Source organism: Pezoporus wallicus, unplaced genomic scaffold, assembly GCF_028554395.1.
Source record: "Pezoporus wallicus isolate ANWC-B61680 ecotype Strahan unplaced genomic scaffold, APGP_CSIRO_Pwel_v1 contig_593, whole genome shotgun sequence".
NCBI classification, from domain to species: domain Eukaryota; kingdom Metazoa; phylum Chordata; class Aves; order Psittaciformes; family Psittacidae; genus Pezoporus; species Pezoporus wallicus.
The window spans coordinates 5660247-5682713 of NW_026642342.1; the positions used below are offsets into that span (position 1 = coordinate 5660247).

Sequence of the window (22467 nt, forward strand, 5' to 3'; positions counted from 1 at the left end):
GTAAACTAGTCATCCCCTCAGTACATCAGTCTAATACTATGTCAAACATGCTCTCAAGTTTCACAGTATTACAAGTTGAAAACTTTCTATATCTGTGCAAGAGATAGGTAGGTAGGTAGGTAGGTAGGTAGGTAGATGATAGATAGATAGATAGATAGATAGATAGATAGATAGATAGACAGACAGACAGACAGACAGACAGACGGGACTTGGATCTTAAGTACAGTACAAAGCCTTCACCTGATGCCTTTCATAGCAGAACTCCTAACTTCACGATTTCTATAAACTTGAAAAAATAGAATAACCTTCAGGTTGCCACTATGACAGAGAATATATATTAAAAGATTAGCATTTTTTTATGTAAAATGTCACTACTTTTCTCCAGGGTAAAAGACCATGAATGCCTATGGGGAGGATGGAGAGAAAGAGACGACGACTGCTCTTACTTGTATCCTGTGGCCTAACAAACAGCACCAGTTCTGACCATAAGAAAGCCCCAATTACCTAACTCTAGGGGAGTATAGCTGGCATTTCCCTCTACCCAATGATTTAATTGGGCCTGTCAGCCAGGGATAATTGGTTTCTGGTTGACTGAAAAAAGTGACAGTGACATCAGCTCTCTGCTACCCTTCATTATGGAAATTCTTGTTTTCTCATAATAGGGGCTCAGCACACAAGAGCATTCTGGCAGCTTTTACAGGTCTCTCATTGTGCAGTGCAATAGAAATGCAGCAATGTAAGACACACAGAAACCATTTAAAGCTGTTTACCCCATAAACTTTCATAATACATTTTTGAGAACCAGGATTATTTCTGTACAGGAAAGTCTGATTTTGCTTCTTTTACTGGAAATTTTATAATGAAGTTGCAGTCATGATAATCTAAGGTTATAAAAAAGGCAAATTTTATTGGAAGAGGCAATACCTTTTACTGATCTAGCTGACAGGGCTAGAAAAATAAAGAAGATTTTGGGCACGTGAAGCCTTTTTGAGGTCATGTGCTCAAAGCTGGTCTTAGTTCAGATGATCATGTACACCACCTGAATTAATAAAAGATATTACACTTCTCCCCAGTTCTTGCCTTGCTTATAGAAAAATATCTCTTTGATGATAGTGGTGTATTATTGCAAAAGGTTTAATTTGTTCTGTTGAAAACATGGTCTAAAACAACATAAAAGATTATGTAAATTCTTGTTTCTCTTTCGCACAGCTGCAGGCAGGGGGTACAGGTTTAACGTACTGCTTGAGACATGTATCAGCAGAGGGGCAGACCAGGTATTTTTTTCCAGTGTTACTGTCTTTCATTCAGCTTTCCTCTCACTCTCACTCCTTTCCCCCACCAGTGGATCGGGTGAAGCAGGCACAGGTGACAGTACCACAAGCACTGGCAGGAATGTACATGGGTAATTTCTCTCCGCCCAAGGACTTCTCCACTGTATTTTTCAAAGTGCAAAGGGGGAATGTAGTGCCCCATGAATCTACCTATAGAGCAAGCCTAGTACTGAGCTCAGACTTAACAGACCTAACAAAACTTCTGCATTATTGTTACAGCAGTGAATGTTTTGTTCCTGGCCCTTGCTCATTTCACTTTGGGCTCCACTGGAATAGTGTTCAGGAGGAAATCCACGCTGTGGAGTCTGTAGCTGTACAGCCCTCTGTAACTTGCACACTGCATTAATCTCCCAGAAAAAGATGGCAACAGCCAAGATCTTTGTTATTCAACCCGTGCTCACTGATAGAACACTCAAGAGAACAGAGCCTAAGCAGAGGTACAGTGCCCACCTACCCTGCATTAAGCTTCTCAGATGAAGTGAGGCAGCCTGGTACAGTTAAGAGTAGATCTGATCTTTTCTACACATTTCACTTGCTGCACTTGAGAGAGGAGACAAGAGGAGAAGCCTGATAAACGCGATTTGCATGTCAAACATCAATAATAGTACAACAAGCCTACAACTGATTAGTGCCCAGAGAGAGAAACCTGAATTAAGAGACCAGGGTGGTCTTTTCATGGCCTATTTGAAAGAATTTCTTGGCAATGGTTCTAGCAATGGACTTTATTCAGCAATGTTGGCTAGAACACTTGTTGGAGTCTCTAGACAATCTTATAACCCTTTCACTTCACAGCCTAATTTAAAACATTTGTGCGCAGGTGGTGACTGGCAATAAAACAGAGAGAAATATCAGGCTAGAGGAAGTGTAGGTTTTGTGGGCTCCTCTCTAGGTCCCAACCATCACTGACACATCTGGGATACACGATGAATGACAGCACAGATCATGTTTCAGCAGTGTCATTCACCATGCACCCATTGCAAATTAACTCTAAAATTCCTAGAGAGAGAGACGTTTACCTTAGTTAAATGTCATGGCCAAAGTGAAGGTGGTTGTTTAGAAGGGGATGTGAAGGTTTGTGTTACTAAGATTTATAACTGCATACTTACAGTGAACAGCTGTTAAAGAATGCATATGGAATAAACTGAAATTACCCAGCCAGGTCTTAACTTGCATGCTATTTTTATGTCATTTTATTTCTGTTTGGTTGGCAGCTAAGGGCTTAACATCAGAATTGGTTCTCTACCTGCTTATTGTTTAAATTGTATTTGATTCAAATATCTGTCATTTCTAGTTTTATTGTACCTTCAGAAGTGAAGACTTTGAACTGGAGAACAAGTATTTTATGATGAAACTGCTGCCTCCAACACCAAACCCTCTTGCAAAAAACTATTTAATTTCCAACAATTCAAGAATATTTCTTTGATAAATACACTATTTTCTTCGACAAATTTACACAGCTGTGTTTTCAAACTATGTACACTCACAAAGCTGAGTGCTTATTCTTTGAGTGGTGCTGTCTCTAATTAACATAAAAGTCAGCTTTTTAAATCTAAATGTGAGATATTCCATTAACTGGCAAGAAATTTTAGCATGAATAAGCACTGGAACAAAAAGGATGAATGTAGTTAAATTTTGCCTGTACCACTTTAACTATAAAAGAATTAATGCTTAAAGAAGCATAATTACATGAGATTTCAAGGACATTTTGTTTCCAGAGCATAATTATTGTAGCAATGCCAGCCATGGTAATGGATCATTTAGCATTGTGTAATTTTTGTTTGAACTAAATCCTTCATGTAACAAAACAGCTGAGAGAAAAAGTGTTTCCTAGGCTTGTGCTAAGTCAAAATGCCTGCTGGACTTGTAGGCTTTGGCAATTAGTACAGATGTAGATGCTTTGTAGACTGCCAAGAAATCATATCATATTCAATGCAAGAAATAATATCAGCAGCAAATAAATAATCAGGAAGTTATCTAGAGAAAAAAACAAAATAAACAAATAACCCTCCAACAACATAGAAGGCACAAATGGCATGGACAAAGACATTGAATTTACTACTTGATGTGCAATGGGAAGAAAATTATGACTAGGCTGAAGCTGTAATGCAGAGGCTCAACTTTAAGTTACAGCTTTCTTTGTGGGGAGACTGAATGCCAACTCTGAATTCTGCTGATGGAAGTAATTATGCCAAGAATATTTTTGCTTGGCCATAATTCTTCACTTATTTATATCTATACATGTTTTGGTTTTAATGTGAATAAATGGTTTCTACTAGCAATTGAACTTTCCACATTTGATGTGTCTCTCAAGTATATGAAGAAATTAAATGTCTCATAAAAAAAAACAAACAGGTATGTTGAATACCTGCATTAATTTTTTCTATGCCAGGGAACAAGTATGGAATTTCTGGTCCATGGCAATCTAGTAGCTACAGACTGAAAACCATCTGAATCCCACTATAGTACAATGTTGAGTAAGCAAATTTCAGCTTGCAGCATCCTAGCTTGGTTACATTCACTGGCAAAACCAATTCTCATCGAGGTTGTATTTTCCTCATATATTTCACTCATGAAAACCCATGAAGGATGTAGATTTATACTGCCAAACTCTGATATTTGCTATGGAAATGGTAAGACCCAAGAAGCAAGTTAACTGCTAAATGATGTTTTTATGTACTTACTATGCAGATTAGAGTGAAACGTAAGGCTTAGCTTAAAATTTAGTGCCCTGCTCTCAAAACTTTCATTTTCCATGCAAAATCAAAATAGAGAAACTTATTTTTAGAGTTTTATACAGTTTAACTATGACTCTACAGAAATGTTGGGCAAGCACTAGCGACATCCTTGTAGAAAAGTAGACCTGCCTTCAGTGCATCAGAAACATAGAGGTATTGATTGCTCTATTATTACTTATTGATGCCCAAGAGGGCTGGCAGATAGTATAGCAACAATCAGGAGGTAACAAGTGCTTTGAGGATTTTCACTGTTTTTGTTGCACAATGCAACACGTGAAAGTCACGCGGTGTTTATTATGTGAAGTTCCAACCACTATCGATTTACACATCATAAATACCTAACACGTGCTGTGGATTAACGTTTCAGTATGCATTAATACCATAGTATACAGCTCTCAGAAGAACAAACTCATTTTCAGTGCCACACTGTCACTAGCTTTGGAAAGCTGGACACGTAATTAATAGGAGGATTAATGCCTTCTGGTACGGTGATGAGCCGCAGCTCTGGGAGGATATTCGCCCGAGCTGTGGGACGCTTGCAGCTTGTTGCCACGCGGGAAGCATGAAAACATGGATTTCACAAGTACGCATCCAAGTGCTTCACAATACTCCAGGCAAAAGCAAGATAACATTACTGAGGAAGACTACGGCGCCCTGGAAGTGCCGAGCTGCGTGCAGCTCACTACTGCTGACGCGCAACACCCCTTGCTCTCACACAGCGCTTCCAAACCGCGGAATAAACGCAAACGCGCAGCTGCCTCTAAGCGCTGCCGCCTCCCGGCGCTGCCCGCCGCTAACGGCTGCCCCGCAGCGGCCGTACAGAACAAACTCAACCTCTTCGGAGGCGTGGAGTGCGCAGGAGCGCCCGCCGCAGGCGGCCCCCTGCTCGCAGCCGCACTATGCTTCCAGCTCCCGGGCTCTCCCGCGCCACCCCGCAGGCCGCCGCGGCTCACCGTGCCCCGGGCGGCAATGCCCTGTCCACGGAGGGCCGCGGCCCGGGGCGACACAGTACAAGGGATCGCCTCGCCGACCCCCCGCTGCCACACCAACTCCGCCATATCCCCCGCGCATGCTCGGCAACGGCGCCGTCGCCTCCTCACGCTGCGCGCGTCGCCGGGATCCGGAAGCGGCGGAAGCGGGCACGGGAGTGGGGCGCAGAGGCGGTTAGCGGCCGAGAGAGGCCCGCGGAGCGCTCGGCGCCGCGCAGGTGCGTGAGGTCCCCCCGCCGGGGCCTTGCGGGGAGGAGGGGGACCGGTCGCGGGGGAGCGAGGGGGCGGCCGTTATTTGTCCCGCTCGGCAGGGGCGGCGAGGGGCATTCACGGCCGCCGTCATGCGGGGAGCGGGTCCGGGGCGTCCTCTGTGTCCCCGAGCTCGGTGCCGTAGGGCCCCCTTCGGGGCGGACCTGCTGGCGACGGACAAAGGCCCCGTGCTGGGGTGGTAGGGCTGGAATCCCGTCCGCTGACTTGACAGTTGGTGGTGACAGGAGCGGGAGAGGGCCGCGCCGGCGCGTCTCCGGGCTGACTCCAGGGGACGGACGCCCGGCGGAAAAAGCAGAAGAGCTGTCGGGGTGTGTTGGGGTTAAACGGAAAGCGAGTGCGCTTCGGGGTAATAATAACAACAGTGGACGCCCATTCCGGCGTATTTCATGGGCTATATGTGTCTAGGGAGCGAAACCAGCCCAAGCTGCCTCTTTAGATCTAATAATAGGCAGTGTCGGCTCACTTGCTCTGAGTAGTGCCATGGTCTGGAATGGGAAGTGATGAGATTAAAGTAATTTAATAAAAGCTTAAGGTATGCAGGGTAGATAAAACCAAGAGTAAAGTATAGAAAGTGGTAATAGAAAAAGAAGCTACTGTTCAGTGCTTATAGTAATTTGTATCATAATTCTTTTGCAGATTATGAAATTACTGTTGCATATTATCTCAAGGTCTGGAGCAGAACCAAGTCTTCATAAGAGTTTCTTGCCCATCACCTATGAAGCTCCTGATTTTGAAGCTGCACTTCTGCAATGAAGAAAAGGAGACGGCTCCCTGCAAATCTAAACGAAAAGGTTCACCTTGGCCATGAGAAAGACACTTCAGAGCAGATTCTTGTAGTAGACTGTGCACAGAAAATTGTCTCAAAGGCTGCAGAAATAGCCCCTGCAGATCAGGTTGAATCTTCCAAAGAACTTTCGCCATCACCAGAGCAAAGAAAGCTCCTAAGCTCATTGCAGTATAACAAAAATCTACTGAAATACTTAAATGATGATAGACAGAAACGTCCATCATTTTGTGATTTACTCATTATTGTAGAAGGGAAAGAATTTAGTGCTCACAAAGTTGTAGTGGCTGTCGGGAGTAGTTATTTTCATGCCTGTTTGAGTAAAAATCCAAGCACTGATGTTGTCACGTTAGATCATGTAACTCATTCTGTCTTCCAGCATTTGCTTGAGTTTCTCTACACCTCAGAGTTTTTTGTGTATAAAAATGAAATCCCGTTAGTTTTGGAAGCAGCAAAATTTTTAGATATCATAGATGCAGTGAAGCTGCTAAATAACGAAAGCGTTTCTAACATACAGACTGATGTGGTAACTGATGTGCCTACACCAGTAGAAACACTCAATGAACTGACAGGTAAACTGTTAAACAGTCATCAGTGCACTTTTTGTGGTCGAAGTTTCTGCTACAAGAAGTCCTTAGAAAATCATTTGGCTAAAGCCCACAGATCCTTTTCACTGGAAAGAAAGCATGGGTTAAAAATGGTTGAGAAGTCTAGCCTTTCCACTAGATGTTCCACAAGAAACCGCAAATACGCAGCTAAACCTGATAACAGTGACAATGAAAGCGATGATGCCTCCGACAGCAATTTGGAAAAAGTCAGTTCTGACAAGGAAATGTCTGATAGAAGTGAATTTGAAGACAGCGAAAGTGAATGCAATGCTGATGAAGAGGGACAGGAACAGGAAATGTCAGGTGAAGATTCAGACTCTGAAGAACAAAGTGAAAAAGAACAGAATGATACTGAAGAGGGTTCTGAGGCAGTTGATTCAATGGGGAATATTCCTGAAGGCTTAGCTCCAGTCATCATTCAAAGCAGTAGCAAAAAAATACTGCAGTGTCCCAAGTGTGACAAAAAATTTGATCGAATAGGTAAGAGCAAGATAGGTGAATGGTGGTGGTGCTATTTGTATGGGAAATAAACTGAGCTGTTTCTCTGTCCTAGAGACAGAATTTCTGAATCACTGATCCAGTATGCTGCTGGTCTTTGTAAGTGTATTAGGTTGTTATGTCTATGGTACTAAACAGTTTCAATAAATGAGCTGAGTGCATCAGTTGAAAAATCTGCAAATACTAAATTTATTTCTCTGTCACAGCTCTGGATTCCTGCTGTTAGTGTGGCATGTAAGAACAGCCTTGAAAAAGGAGGGAAACACAGCAAGATATTAAGTCTGCAGAAATTTCTTGAATGAAGTCTGAGACCTTTACTGCCAAATTAATCTTAAGTAACAAAGCTGTCATTGTTGCTGTAGTATAGCAGCACCATTGTCAAACAGCCTGAAATTCTTCCATTCTATATGATGTGTAGATGCTTTGGACTCAGTCACTGACTTTTAGCTTCATTTTTCTTGTCTGTGGTTAGCACCAAGTAATACTTTGTCAGCTTAATCTGTCGTGTTAGGATTGTTAATGTTACAGTCAAATCTAGTATTTGTTAATATAGTTACTTGGGATATCAGAAGAGTAAGAATTCCTTCCTGACATGAACAATGCTTTCCTGTCCTCTTTTCCCACATTAAAAGTAGATCACTACTGTATTCCAGAATTTGTGTGTTCTTTCAGCTGGAATAAATGTTTAATTATGGTCCCGTAAGGTACTGACTTCCGGTCAATCATGGAAATTAGGAAAGAAACAGTTTCTCATACTTTGAGGCATTTTTTGGTGTTACTGGGTGCATTGTGTCTTTCATAATTCTGAAATTTTAGGAGTCTAGGAAGATGGTTGGGGGTAGTGTGTGTGTTAATTCTTACTTATACACAGTGTATTTATCTTGCTGAGGTGAAGTGAATTTTCCAGGGTCACAAATTATATCGTAGAAGTTACTTAACACTAAAAATGTGGGACTTAACTGTTCCTGTCATGCTGTATCTTAAAGTAACATAGTAATTTTGTGAACTTGAGAGATTTTTTAATATTGAAAGGCTACTATGAAGAAATAAATGGCTTGTGAGTAAGGTTGTGATGGTACAATTTGGTTCTGCATGCATTTGAAGCCTTCTCCTCTGTGTATGCTCATAACTTAGAATTCTGGCTTTGTGCTCAAAAAATACATAAGTTAAAACAAGTGAAAGTGACGAAGTATTTCCCTATAAGATTGTATTACACTAGGCAATTGATTTTTATCTTTACTTATGAGCTATAGTGCTTTTTTTTTTTGCTTCTCTATCTAACTCCCAGATTTATAGTGCATATTCTACAGAGGAAAAAGTTACCTAGTACAAAGGAGGGACCCTGCTATTGATTTGAGGTAGATAGGTCCTCGGTTTAGGATGGATTTCTGTCCTCAGGAAAAAAACTGGCAAACAGAATAGGGAATTTAACCAGTGTGGAAGAAATGAGAGTAGTATTTTTATTTATGGTAATATCTTGCTTGCGAAATATGTAGATCATTTGCAAGGATCTGTATCGTACATTTGGTGTTTTGTTATTTGAAAGTACCTTTAAGAATAACCAGTTTGTTGCAAGGCTGTTCCCTTTTCCAAAAAGGTAATTCACAATCAGTACCTAATGAGAGTAATGTAACTTTCAGTTCTTAAGACCAGAGTGTGCTGTAGGGTTGAGGGAGGGGGATTGGTAACCTTCACACAGATATAATGGTAATACAGAGCCCTTTTTATTTTTACTCTTTATCAAACATGTATGTGATCACTGTGCAGTTTCCAGTGGTGTAAACCAGTATGAATCTTTAGATGCGCGTGGAAGATACTTGACCACGTTTGAGAGAGAGAGGTTATAGACCAAACCCCAAATGTGTATATTATAGGTGATACCTTTTACAATTTTTACTAATGGATTTTTTGTTGTTGTCATACAGGCAAATATGAGAGCCATACACGTGTACACACGGGTGAGAAGCCTTTTGAATGTGATATATGTCACCAGCGCTATTCAACGAAGTCCAACCTGACAGTGCACAGAAAGAAGCACTCCAGTGATACTGACTTTCATAAAAAGGAGCACAAATGTCCCTACTGTAATAAGCTGCATGCAAGCAAAAAGACTTTAGCAAAGCATGTGAAGAGGCAAGTATGAGTAAATTTGTCTTGCATTTCTGAAGAATCTTATTTTGAGTTCAAAAGTGAAGAGAAATGTATGTATGCAAACAGCATGTTCTGCATTATTTCTATAACTTTCTTTAAATAAGTATCTTTTGAAAAGACATCGGATTAGCATTATCAACTAACCTGCCATGAGGAGTGTGTAGGGACTGACTAAGTGGCACTAATGGTTCTGTGGGAGTTCTGCCGTAGGTTTTTACTGTTAATTTTAGAAGTCTCTGATTAGCTAATACAGTGAGTCAGAATACAAGTCTTAATATTTATCTGTGTTGCATTTAATTTGAAGGAAGAAAAAAAAAACATCTTCTTTGGTTTTAAATGTTGATGCTATACTATTGATGATAATAGGTGGATAAATCATTTCCATGCAGATTCCTTTAGGTGAATAATTTGTTTATGGCAGGTGTAATGATAAGGCATTATTATTTACATACTGCTTTTTTTTCCCTTTTCTTTGTAAATATCCATAAAGCATTATAATTGAAACTGTCCTCTTACCAATTGTCATATGAGTTTCTACAGGAATCTAGTCACCACTGCTTTCCTTGTGCCTTTAGAATTCTTTAACTGTCAGTATTCTGTTCTGTGGTTTGGTGATCACTTTCATAACACGTGAAGTGTAGAAGTGGATATTTAGTACTTAGACAATCTTTGTCTTTGAAGTTACAGCTACTTTCAGCTTCTGTTTTTCTCCTAGGTTTCATCCAGAGAATGTAGAAGAATTTCTGTCTATCAAAAAGACAAAGAGTGAAGGTTGGAAATGTGATGTAAGTAATACTTCAGTACTTTTGTGTTGCTGTTTCTTCATATAGATACTATGTTTTGTGACTTGAATAGTGAAAATACAGCATGTGTTTCTGTGAAATCTCAGTAAGCTTTGTAAGTAGTGGTATAAAATTCCTCTTTATGTGCTGATTTAATGACTGAACTTTATCTGTATGTACAGCTTGTCACTGGGTAAATAATACCAAATTGAATTACAAAATAGTTAAAAGCGGTATGTTTTAATGTGATCAGTTAATACTGTTGTTAAATTACATCAATTTGCAGATGATTAGACTTGAGTGTTATAAATACTTAAAAAAAAGAGTGCTTGCTCTCCCATTAATTATGCACATCAAACACTGACCATAATATGTACTGTTTTGGAAGACTCACTAGTGAGGAAAATAGGTATGAAAAACTTTTTCATTTACCTGCATATGTGCCTCAACAGAGTTGTAAATTTGTACTAAATTTACCTCTAGTTGTAAAATTGTAGAAGCCTTTCCTTGATTTTCCTCAGGAGAGGTACATTTGTGAAACTATATCTAATGTAAAAATGAGTTTGTAGAACTTTGTTTCTCTCTCTGCTGCCAAATAATACTTTAAGATTTCAAATGTGTGGGTTTTTTCTAAGGGAATCAGTTTACCTTTTTTTCAGGGCAGCTGTTTTGTTTGTGCAAACTGCTATATGCCCCTGTGTGTCTGTAATACTAGGTACTGTAACATAATTACTAACCTTGCTTTGTTTGTGAACTCTCACTTATAAACATATAGTAGGCGGCTGGGAGATACCAACTGTAGGAATTTGTAGTGTTCATTCTGCTGGTGATGGCTGAATGTATTATATCACTTCGATGACCAGACATTGTTATCTTCCAAATGATGTTACGCTGTGTAAACATATTATAGATCCTGTTTGTTACTAGATAAGAAATGTTGTTATAGTGGGAATCAGTCTTGCAGCATTAATGATGTTTGTTTCTTGGAAAGTACTTTTGCCAGATGAATGTTTTGGTAAACTCCATTTTGGGATTTGGTTGTTGGGTTTTGTTAAGTTTACGTTAGCTGGATTTTTTCAAGATGTGAGCTGCTGCTCTTGTACTGCTCATGTGCATTGAAAATGGGCTTGAATTGAAAGCAGGGGTAGGATTTTAGCTTCTATAGCAGCTGGAGAATGAACAGAACCCTTAGGAGCTGTGACTTTGTTTTCAAGTTGTTTAGTATGTTCTGAGGGCTGAGGTGCTACAGGTGTAAGCTGCAGGATCTCTTCAGGTTGTTGGTTTATGCTGTAGTCCATGTGTGAGCACAAGGATTTGGTGATCATACTTTAATCCTGGAGGAATATGAGCAAATTCACAGAAACAGTAGAGTATTAATAGTAAAGAAAAGCAAGAAGGCCATTATACTTTTTACAGGTATGGGGTTTTCTTACTTATTTTACATTGAAGAGTTTTTGAACAAATAAACCTGTTCCTTCTGATTTTCTGAGACTAAAAGTGTTATCCAGGTGTGCTCTGAGAAACTGATTGCACAATTTAATCTATGGGAGTTAGGTAAGTACTAAATTCAGATATTATGAACAATGGCAACAGTTTCAAGATGAAATCAGTGAGTGAGCCCTGTGTTGATTTATGTTAGAGCCTAGGGCCCCGATGTTAAATTATAATACCTAGTTTAAATACCTAAATTTGGGCTGTGGCTTCAATTCTGTAATTGAACTGTGTGCTTACTTTAATTACTCTACTAGCAATTCTTCTACATTTAGGTTTTGATTCTTCTGAAAACAGTACTAAAAAGCTCACAAAATTTTAACATTGTGAAAGTTCTGTATCTCTAAAATATGTTTTGAATTATATTTCTTTGTTGGTGTTGGCATTTTCTCTTCAGTACATACTGTCAGAGAATTTCCCAGAGGAAATAAAAGAATAGGTATGACTCTAGTTCTTCAGTAGGTTATACCACAACAGCTGAGCTGTTTCATATCCAAAACCAATCCAAAGCTACTTGATTTTTTTCAGTTGGGTTATTTTCTGCAAAGTTACTGTGTTGAAACACCCTAGGAAACAGTCTGGTAAGTGCTGGAGTCAGTAGAAAGAAGGGGGGTGGAACATGTAACTGTATGCAAGAGTTGCCAGTAATTTGATTTAGGCTGCCATGGGTTGGCATACCAATATATGTAGTGCAATCCACTGGGGTTTATGGAGAGCACAGATTTTTTTTATGTTAACTGCAAGACTTCACAGGTGGCGATAGAGTGTGTATTTGAAGAATACATGTTTAATTTTACGTTGCTGAATAGAGCAGATGAACTAAACTGTTAAGTGTTTATGAATAGGAGTATAATCTGGTTATAACTGATGTATCTTTGACAAATTGCCTTATCATTTTAGATTTGTAAGAAGTCTTTCACTCGAAGACCTCATTTAGAAGAGCATATGATCCTTCACTCTCAGGATAAACCTTTTAAGTGTACCTACTGTGAAGAGCATTTTAAATCCCGATTTGCAAGACTGAAACATCAAGAAAAATTCCATCTCGGTATAGAAACATCCTTCTGACATGTAAACAATAGATTTAAAGTAAAACCTTTCTCTACCATTGTATGTCTTGATCAGTCTGGTTTCTACCCAACTTCCTTTTCCAGTTTTGTGGGGGAGTTGGGTGGTCGGTTTTGGTTGGGTTTTGGTTATTTTTTGAGGGGGTGAAGGGTTTATTAATTGATTTTTTTACTGTTCAGCTGTCTTTTAAAGGCATTATATTGTACCTAAATAAATGCAGAGAGGTCTTTTGGGAAGAAGGATTAAGGTTAGTTTTGTTTCAAAACATTTCTGTGTGAAATTGGTTCTCAACTAAGTCAAATTCTTCCTAAAATTTTCCAAAGACCTTTTTATTTCCTTGAGAAGTATTCTGAAGACATCTTTATTACTATTTTCTGCCAGGTAGGAACTAGATTGGTGATAGTAATAGGAATTAATTTTTTCAAACAGTCTTAAGTGAACTGAATTACTTTTGACTATTCTAAATTTTTGCTTTGCAGTCATGAAATTTGCTAAAATACCAGGTATTAGAAATAATTTTTCTGGGCAGAAGGTACACAGTTGACTGCACTAAACATTATTAATTTGTTAGACAAAACTTTTGCTTTGTAAATTGATGAGGATTTTCACAAGTAACCAGTCTGTACATCTTGTTTGGTTTAACTGACAGTTAATAATGCTGTGCCTGTCTGTTTCCTTGTAGGGCCTTTTCCTTGTGATATTTGTGGCCGCCAGTTTAATGATACAGGAAATTTGAAACGCCATGTAGAGTGTACTCATGGAGGAAAGAGAAAATGGACATGTTTCATCTGTGGAAAATCTGTTAGGGAGCGGTAAGGAGTTGCATGACTACTAAGCATGAACTTAAGCAGAACAGAGTAATATTTAGAGAGTGCTTTAATTCTGAATATGTTTTGAATTTTTAACTTAAATGAGACCATTTCAGAGGGCTACTATATTAAAAGGTAGTGCTAGAGCCGCAGGTAGCATGTGATTTTTTGGTGACCTCAAATTGAAGATGACACCTGTACGTAATTAGTTGTAAGGCAGAACTGTACTAAAAACGTATTACCTCTAATTCACTTTGGATTCCTGTGTTGTGCAAGAACATCTTGCCATATGTATTTTGGTAAACAAAATAATGAGGACAGGAAGATCAGGAGCACTAAATGACTAAGAATGGTAAGAATGACTAAGGAATTGGACTTCTACTGACATGGTTTCATGGAAGGTGGAATAATACTGTACAACTTTTGCTACTGCTTCTCTAAATGGAGGAAATAAATGTTATTTTAGCACTTTGAAAAGTGGAAGCTCTAAAAGGTGGCTCATAAATTCTAGTATGTAAAAAAGGCATAGGAAAGCTGTAGAAATATGAAATATGCATGTATTAAAAGGAAATGCACAAATGCAATAATGAAATAGTAAACAAGTTGTAAAGCACAGATAGTCTTTCAGTGCTATAAAGATCATTTATGTTATGTAAGGCAAAAATGTTGCCCTTTTTAAAAAAGAATTTTTTTTTTTGTACAGCATAAAAAGAATTTTGAAAAAAAAAAAAAAAAAGAGTGAACACTGAAGGAGATTGAAGAATTTTCTCTCTTGTTTTGGTCACACATTTACCAGCTGTGTATGCAGTAAATGTTATTGCCTGATTCTTTTGCTTGAGGGGAATTTTTATCTGCATGCGCTTTTCTTTAACATCCATGATCTAGATTTCCTTCAAGTCTGATTTTCAAGCTCTGGCTTAGATATACATGCAGAAACAAGAAAATTCTTACGTAGAAAATGCTGTCAAACTTGATGTTTTCTCCAGTTTATGCTGGAACAATGTTTTATTTCTTTGCATACTGCAAAAGAACCCTGCAGGTTCAGTAAATAGTATATAGTGCTTTTGAATGTATGTGTCTGTGTGTGTATCTAAATAAATTGATGCAGTTATTTGTGATCCCTCAGAGTTAAAGAAATTGAGAAGAAATTTTTTTAAAGTGGTAGTGACATTGCTTAAAATTATATTTTACTGCCTTTGTTAAACAGAACAACTTTGAAAGAGCATCTGAGAATTCACAGTGGAGAGAAGCCTCATCTTTGCAGTATTTGCGGGCAGAGTTTTCGTCATGGAAGCTCGTACAGGTACAGATTTTTATTAGATAAGCTTCTAAACTGTCTCACATATTTGATGATACATATGCATTCATGTTACCAACATAGCTCTGCTTACCAGCATAGCTCTTCAAAATGCATGTGTTTTGATTTATTCCCACTCTGAGAGCATTGGTAAATGCTTTAAACATGCTTAAATATTGAAAAGATATTAATCTGTGAGAAGTCATTTACTTTTTTAATACTTTAGTGGTTTAAACAGACAGAATCCCATACAAATCTTGTGTCAAAGTTGACTTTCTTGCACATCTAAAGCTTTTGCATCTTTGTTATTCAAAGAGAAAATAAGCAGAGGACTAAAATATTCTACTAAGTTAACACATGTGAGAGTTAGCTCTGTTTGCTCTTGCTTTCTAAGAGCAGTTTAAGCATACCTCATCTGAAGGTTATTTCCTGATATTTATGTCAAGCACTAAAGAGTATGTTTTCTGGTATTTTGCATTGAATTAGCAGTAGATTATGTTAAACATATTGCATTTTATTACATTTATGACTGTAAATATACAGACTTCATCTAAGAGTCCACCATGATGACAAGAGATATGAATGTGAAGAATGTGGGAAAACATTTATTCGGCATGATCATCTGACAAAACACAAAAAAATACACTCAGGTAGGCATTTTCTTTGAAAATTGGTTTTGAAATTACTATTTCAAAATAAGATCAAATAAAAAATTAATTATGGATTTTTTTATTTCAGTACATGGAATGTTTTAGGTCTGATGAAAGTTCTTCTTACTGTTTTTAAGGTTTACTAAAGTAGGGTTAATCTTACATATGTTTTCAAGGTTTGAAAACAAAGTGTTTCCTCCATGTTAACATAGAAAGCTGAGGGACAGTCAAAAACATGTAACAGTAAATTGCTTTAAAAATAAGAATAATAAAAAAAAAGCAAAAGTGAAAAAGGAGGATTTTTTTTCATGAGTCCAGATTTCTTTTTTTAATAGCAATTGTGTGAAACATTATTACCACAACACAGAAGAAGCTGTCACAGTCTCTGACAAAGTTTGTACACTGATCACTTTAATGTAAGAATTTAAAGAGTTGTTTCTGAAGTCTATTATGGGGAAGAAGGAGGGAAGGAAGGTGATGGGAGCCAACCCTGAGAACAGCCAGATGGGGATGATCAGGAGGAAGAAAAAAATCTGTTGCACTGACAGCAGAAAGGTTATCAAATGTATTGGAAAAGTGAAGATTCACTGGGGACTATTTCAGAACAGGATCTGAAGGGAGGGAGGCCTTCTAGGAGGCAAAATACTTTCTAGGCAGCATGAAAATATGAAAGTGATCAGAGTCTAAACTTCCTGAGCCTTTATTTTGAAGGACAGCTTCTTTTTTTTCATGTTTGAAATCATAATGTCTGCTATAAAATAAAGAAATCTTTGAAAACTCAAATACACAAAAAAAAAAAAAAAAAATCCTCTTTTCTACTCTATTTGCTTTTCCCCCCTCTAGAAAGTTACATTCTTTGACTGTCCACACTCCTCCTACTTACATGAGAAGAAATACTCTGCCACTTTATGGAAGATCTCAAGATGACTAAAAAGAACCAAGATACTTTTAAACAGCAGCCTAAAAGAAAAAGGTAACTATGTAAATCAGGATAATTAAAAAGATAAATACTGTGATGTAATTTTTAGTACTAAAGTGATTGGTATCTTTAAATAAGCCTCTATTTTTAGAGCCTCTGAATTATTGAAGATACCACAGTTCGGGTCACAATGCATAGAGTAGATTCCTAGTCATTCACTTGTACCTCTCATGCAGTAGGTGTTTGGGGAAGCGTCTCTTAACTCAAGAATGTGAATGTCATTGTAGAAATGACTAACGGTCACTACTAGTCATCTATAACAAGTGGTAAAAGTCTTTACTCTGGTAGAAGCAACCTACCTCCTGAATTTTGTTCTTTTATATTCTTCTCTGAGTAAGGTGTGGAAGAGCTTGATTCGTTGAACTTTGTGAACGTGGATTTGCTGTTTTACAATTACAGTTCCAGAAGATTTAATCAAAATTTATTGAATTTTGCCCATACAGGTGAGAAAGCACATCAGTGTGAAGAATGTGGAAAATGTTTTGGCCGTAGAGATCACCTTACTGTTCATTATAAAAGTGTTCATCTGGGGGAAAAAGTTTGGCAAAAGTAAGTGTGGGGTTTTTACAGGTGTGTAACTATTTCTGTACTGTAACTGATTTGGTTGGGACTTGCATGTTCTTGCAGAATTCTAGCAGTCTGTGTCTTTGTCATGCCCATTACCTGAGTCTTGAAAGAGATGAAGTGGATGTCAGAAAAGTACCTTCACAATTTAATCAAGATGTTTTCATACAAATATCATAATTAGGTACATAAAACTGTAAAAAAAGAATCGAATTTTCATCTATCAATTAGCTGTCTCAATGTTGTTCTAAATTGATGGTTTGGTGTAATATTGTCATTGCAGACTAGTTAAGACTGAAATATTGGACTTCATTTAAGCACTGTGAGATCTATCGCACACTTAGGTATTTTAGAAGCTGGTAGAAGATTAGGGGCTCTGAAAGTAGGTAGAAACTTTGAAACCTAAATTGTGTCTGGAAATTGAAAATGCAGTAGGATTTTTAAATTCCTGAGCTCCAAAAATAATTTTCAAATGATGTTTTAACTCATGTTTGTGTTGAAAGTACAGTACATTGCTTATTCTGCGTGATTTTTCTTAGTAGCCAATAGCCTACACAATTCATAGTACTTTATTTATGGCAAAAGCCTGTCAAAGCTAAAGCCACTTGTAGAGTTGGGCAAAAACTGTTACTTAAGGATATTTTGCATATCAGAAAAGAAGTTTTAGGGGCTTTTGCTTTTTAATACTAAGTTTCAGTCTCAGCAGAGAGTAAGATTGAATATTGAAAAGAATCTCATTGACGTTATTGGTATGCAAGTCCCAGGAAGTGTGAACATAAGTGTGGAAATTTGGAAACTTTGATATCCAGCTAAAGATTTTGGAAAGGAGTGTGCACATAGCTTTATTGTTTGTTGGTTTAAAAAAATGAAAATCTAACATGAAATGTCTTTTTTTCTTTAAAGATACAAAGCAACATTTCACCAGTGTGAAGTCTGTAAGAAAGTTTTTAAAGGGAAATCAAGTTTGGAAATGCATTTTAGGACACATTCAGGTAAAAATAACAAAAAACAAACCATGTAGGGATGTATTTTTATGCATCAACGCTGATGGAATTATTTCATTATGGTTGTTGAGCATTTAGCAGGAAGAAGCAAGACTTCTTATTCTTTCTCATGAGCTGGTCATTATGCCTTCTGAATGTATCAGTTAAAATGTTGATAATCCTCAACACAGGTTTGCAGTGTGCTCTGTATGCCTCTTTTTTTAGTTTACTGGTGTATATTTCACCAAATTTACCCAGGCCATCTAACTATTTTTGTGGTCTAGAGAATACTACTTTTCAAGTGGTAATCTAAACAAGGATTAGAAATCCCTTTGGAAAGTTTTACGTCCTTACCTGTTGGACTTTGGTTTTCCTGCCTTATGTTTAGGAAAAGCATTGTCCTTTTGAAATATATAGAAATACTAATTGTGCTCATTTAATAGCAGTATCATAGAATAGTTAGGGTTGGAAAGGACCTTAAGATCATCTAGTTCCAACCCCCCTGCCATGGGCAGGGACACCTCGCACTAAACCATATCACCCAAGGCCTCATCCAGCCTGGCCTCAAACACTGCCAGGGATGGAGCATTGACAACCTCCCATGGCAACCTATTCCAGTGCCTCACCACCCTAACAGGAAAGAATTTCCTCCTTATATCCAATCTAAACTTCCCCTGTTTAAGTTTTAACCCATTACCCCTTGTCCTATCACTACAGTCCCTAATGAAGAGTCCCTCCCCAGCATCCCTATAGGCCCCCTTCAGATACTGGAAGGCTGCTATGACGTCTCCATGCAGCCTTCTCTTCTCCAGGCTGAACAGCCCCAACTTTCTCAGCCTATCTTCATAACAGTTAAAGATTTTATTTGGTATATATTCTGATTATCTTTGGGTGTACCTGACAGAAATCCTACGTATTGAGAGAATTGTATGTAAGGAGAAGGATATGCTAATATAACTTCTAAACATATATGTAATGGCTCCCCTGCTTCCAAAATTGATGCTAAACATATGCTCTTTGTTTTCAGTAAAATTGTTTTATACTAGGTCTCTGTGCCAAAATCCATGTATGTATTTGTAAATCTATGTGTGACATGGTGTTCCTCAGAATAACTAATTCTTACTTTGCCTTTACAGGGGAGAAACCCTACAAATGTCAAATCTGTAATCAGTCTTTTAGAATTAAGAAGACATTAACAAAACACATGGTTATTCATTCAGATGCCCGACCTTTTAATTGCCAACACTGCCATGCAACGTTTAAACGAAAAGACAAGCTGAAGTATCATATTGATCATGTTCATGGATCAAAGGCTGCAGAAGAGGCATTGACATCTTCTTCAGAGGAAAAGCTAGTCTCCTTACCAGTGCAGTACACCTCTGATGACAAAGTTTACCAGACTGAGGCTAAACAATATGTGGAACAGTCCAAAGCATATCAGTCAGAAGCCAAAACTTTGCTACAGAATGTATCCACAGAAGTATGTGTGCCTGTGACTCTGGTACCAGTTCAGATGTCTGATCCGCAAGCTGATCTAGTACAGCATACTACTCAGTCACATAGCATTCTTCCTCCACAACCTGAGCACACAGATTATCAACGAGCAACAGATCTGTCATTTCTGGAGAAATACACTCTTACTCCACAGCCTGCAAATATCGTTCATCCTGTAAGGCCTGAGCAAATGTTGGATCCTAGAGACCAGTCATATCTCGGAACTTTACTGGGCCTTGATACAGCTCCTACTGTACAGAATATTTCAAACAATGAACATTCATGATCAGACCATAACATTCCACCCAATTTACTAAGCCATTAGCCAACAGAAGGCTGATATGGCAATTAAGATTTATATTTTATTTGGACTCATGAGTCTTCTGCGTAGTTTTGGAAAACCAGGTTTGTTTACATGATATTTGAACATTAAGGCACATTTTGATGCATACTGAAAGAGTGTTTTTTGTGATTTTAAGAGTTTTTAAAAATCTTATAGATGGTCTTCTAAAAACTGTGTTCTGAAATATCTTTAAGCATAGTGGCTGAAAAATGTAATCACATATCTGGCTATTAATTTTAAAAAAATGTTTGCCTTTCTGCATCTCACTTTGAGTTAATGTTTCAAGTGTAATAGAAAGTATTCTGAACAGATAAGGACTGCATCAAGTTCCTTAGAAGCTGTAAGGGCAGGCAGGGATATAAACCACAAACTTTGTATTATGTTTGACACAGAAATTAAAATATAATTTTACTTGAACCTTCAGGCATTTTTGGAGGGTTTAAAAGTCTGCTGGATTCTGGATCTCAGCCAATGGATACAGAAACTAGCTGCTTCTGAAAAGTGATTCAGATATTTTATGCAGACACTAAACGGGGTGTTTGGTGATCCCCCTGAGTATAATTAGGCTGCCTAAATTTGGCCTCTTAAGTCTTCCTTGAGCTCTGTATGTTGAGTAATGTGGGAAGATCTAGACAATTACATTGTCTAATTTTCTACACTTAGACCTATATAATTTTAATACACATTTTTTCATGATTTTTAACCTAGTTTGTCTTCCAAAGTGTGCCCCACACTCTAACTTTGAAAGAAATGGGGGTATTTTCAAGGTCATTTTAATCTATGAGCAGTCATAAAGGATTGGCATGGCTTATTCTTGTGAGAATGTAAATTACGTCAGGGTCCCACATTAGCATGCTCATTTTCAGGTTATCTGTGATGGAGAAGAAATTTTGAAGACTGTTATTTCCAGAACAGTGCTCAACTTCCATTGAAAAAAAGAAGGAAATAATCATCAGTACTTACAAATCTCTTGTGACTTACTAATGAAATTGTTTTATTTCTCACTTTCTTGTACAGTGTTTATAAAACAAAGTCAAGCTCTTGAGAGTATTTTATGTCTTTAATTATTTTTAGCCTTTTCTTTACTAGGCATAAGGGTTTTGTTTTGGTTTTGTTTTGCTTTGGGTTTGTTTTTGTTTTTTGTCCAAAAGAATCGTTTTGAACTACAGGTCTAGTGTAATTCATGGTGAAATGTAGTTTAATTTAACCTCATCAAGCTTTCTATTTTAAGCCTACTTTAAAAATAATTATTCTGTGTTTGTTTGGTGAATATTATGCCAAAGAAAATACCTGAAGTAATCTTATCATCTTCATTATTCCTCACAAGGATTATATATTAAGGAAAATTTTTCCCCAGGTTTTCCTGTTTTTAAATTATTATCTTAAAGAAACTTTAAAATGGGAAACTGGGCGTATGTCTATTACTGTAACTGTTAAATTTATCCAATGACCTGAGCACAAGCAATCTGTGGTGAAAAGCTGTTTTATCATCACAGTTCTATAAACTCTTAAGTGACATGGATCATTTTCAATCCTATTCAAGTACTTTGGTGTTAGATTCTGTTAATCCCAATCTACTTCAGCTTTGAGCAGTTTGCAGGAGAGGGGCCAGAGCTGCCTGAATGTTCATATTTCGAAGCTTGTACCCTAATGGATTCTTAACCTAAACACACCAAAGATTTCTGTTAGCTGTTAAATAGTGGCAGAGTTATAGAATTTTAAGTGTTATTGATATTTAAATAGGACTTAGCCAAAGAAGCACAATAGAAGTCCTAAACTTTAAAAGTTCAGTTTCTAAAACAGGACTACATATGTTTAACTGTTCTATGTTTGTATCTCTAAAGTAAAATTTAGAGCTGTGCTCTGGGAATGTTCAAACTGACATGCTGTAAATATATCTGGTAGGAAGCTGAATTCTAGCAAATACACAGCAATAATGAGGCCATTGAATGCCACCTCCTGAAAGGACACTATCAAGTACTACCATTTCTGCTAAGTCCACCTTCAGCCCGTTTCAAAATAAAACTGTTTCTGTAATCCTTACACTCCATGGCTTGAAAATGGATGTTTTATGTGTAGTTTTCAAGTCAACATATATAAATGCTTCTGAACATGAAACACACCTTCCAGCATTTGTAATTGTATTGGTAAAAATAACCCGACATCAGTGGTGTCAGTGCAGTTGTCAGACTAAAAAGCCTGTCTTTGTTTTTTCTTGTTTTTTCTGTCCTACACTAGGAAAAAAGTATTGTAGGATTTTGGCAAAACAGTGACATAAAAGTAGTTGGTAACAAAAGTTTTCTTTTTAAAATCCAGTCTGTTTAGAAGGCACTCTAGGAAAATACTAAAATGGAGTTTGGAGCATGTTTACTTGATAATGTCCTTTAAAAAAATCTTTCATTATTGTGCCTTTTATATATATCCTGAATAACGTTTTTTTTTTTTTTCTCTAGTTCAGTTGATTATTTGGAAAACATTAATGGTCAATATTTTCCAAAGGGCTTCATGTTTTTGGGTGCCCAACAAGGAACAGACCGTAAAAGGACTCATTTTCCAGAAACCAAGTGCTATCTTTGCTGTTTGGGTGACCAGAATTACTAGTCATTCCTGGAAAAAATGATCTCCTAGTTCTTTGGCGTTC

General features: G+C 37.6%; 1 protein-coding gene across 1 annotated transcript; it reads left to right on the top strand.

Annotated features, from left to right (window-relative positions):
- The first annotated feature begins 5136 nt into the window (after positions 1–5136).
- ZBTB41 (zinc finger and BTB domain containing 41) lies at positions 5137–21887 on the top strand. The gene is made up of 11 exons (XM_057429298.1): positions 5137–5273; positions 5962–7197; positions 9141–9348; positions 10082–10151; positions 12540–12687; positions 13390–13519; positions 14724–14819; positions 15357–15463; positions 16886–16991; positions 17910–17998; positions 19126–21887. The coding sequence occupies exons 2-11, from the start codon at positions 6075–6077 to the stop codon at positions 19767–19769; spliced, it is 2721 nt and encodes a 906-aa protein (XP_057285281.1). The 5' UTR covers positions 5137–5273; positions 5962–6074; the 3' UTR covers positions 19770–21887.
- The last annotated feature ends 580 nt before the right edge of the window (positions 21888–22467 follow it).

What these genes read in the sequence shown, in the direction of transcription:
- ZBTB41 (XM_057429298.1), top strand. Translation starts at nt 6,075, where the DNA reads ATGAAGAAAAGGAGACGGCTCCCTGCAAATCTAAACGAAAAGGTTCAC. An exon ending in CGTCATGGAAGCTCGTACAG is followed by an intron (nt 14,820 to 15,356) that starts GTACAGATTTTT and finishes GTAAATATACAG; the next exon opens with ACTTCATCTAAGAGTCCACC. An exon ending in GGGGAAAAAGTTTGGCAAAA is followed by an intron (nt 16,992 to 17,909) that starts GTAAGTGTGGGG and finishes TTTTCTTTAAAG; the next exon opens with ATACAAAGCAACATTTCACC.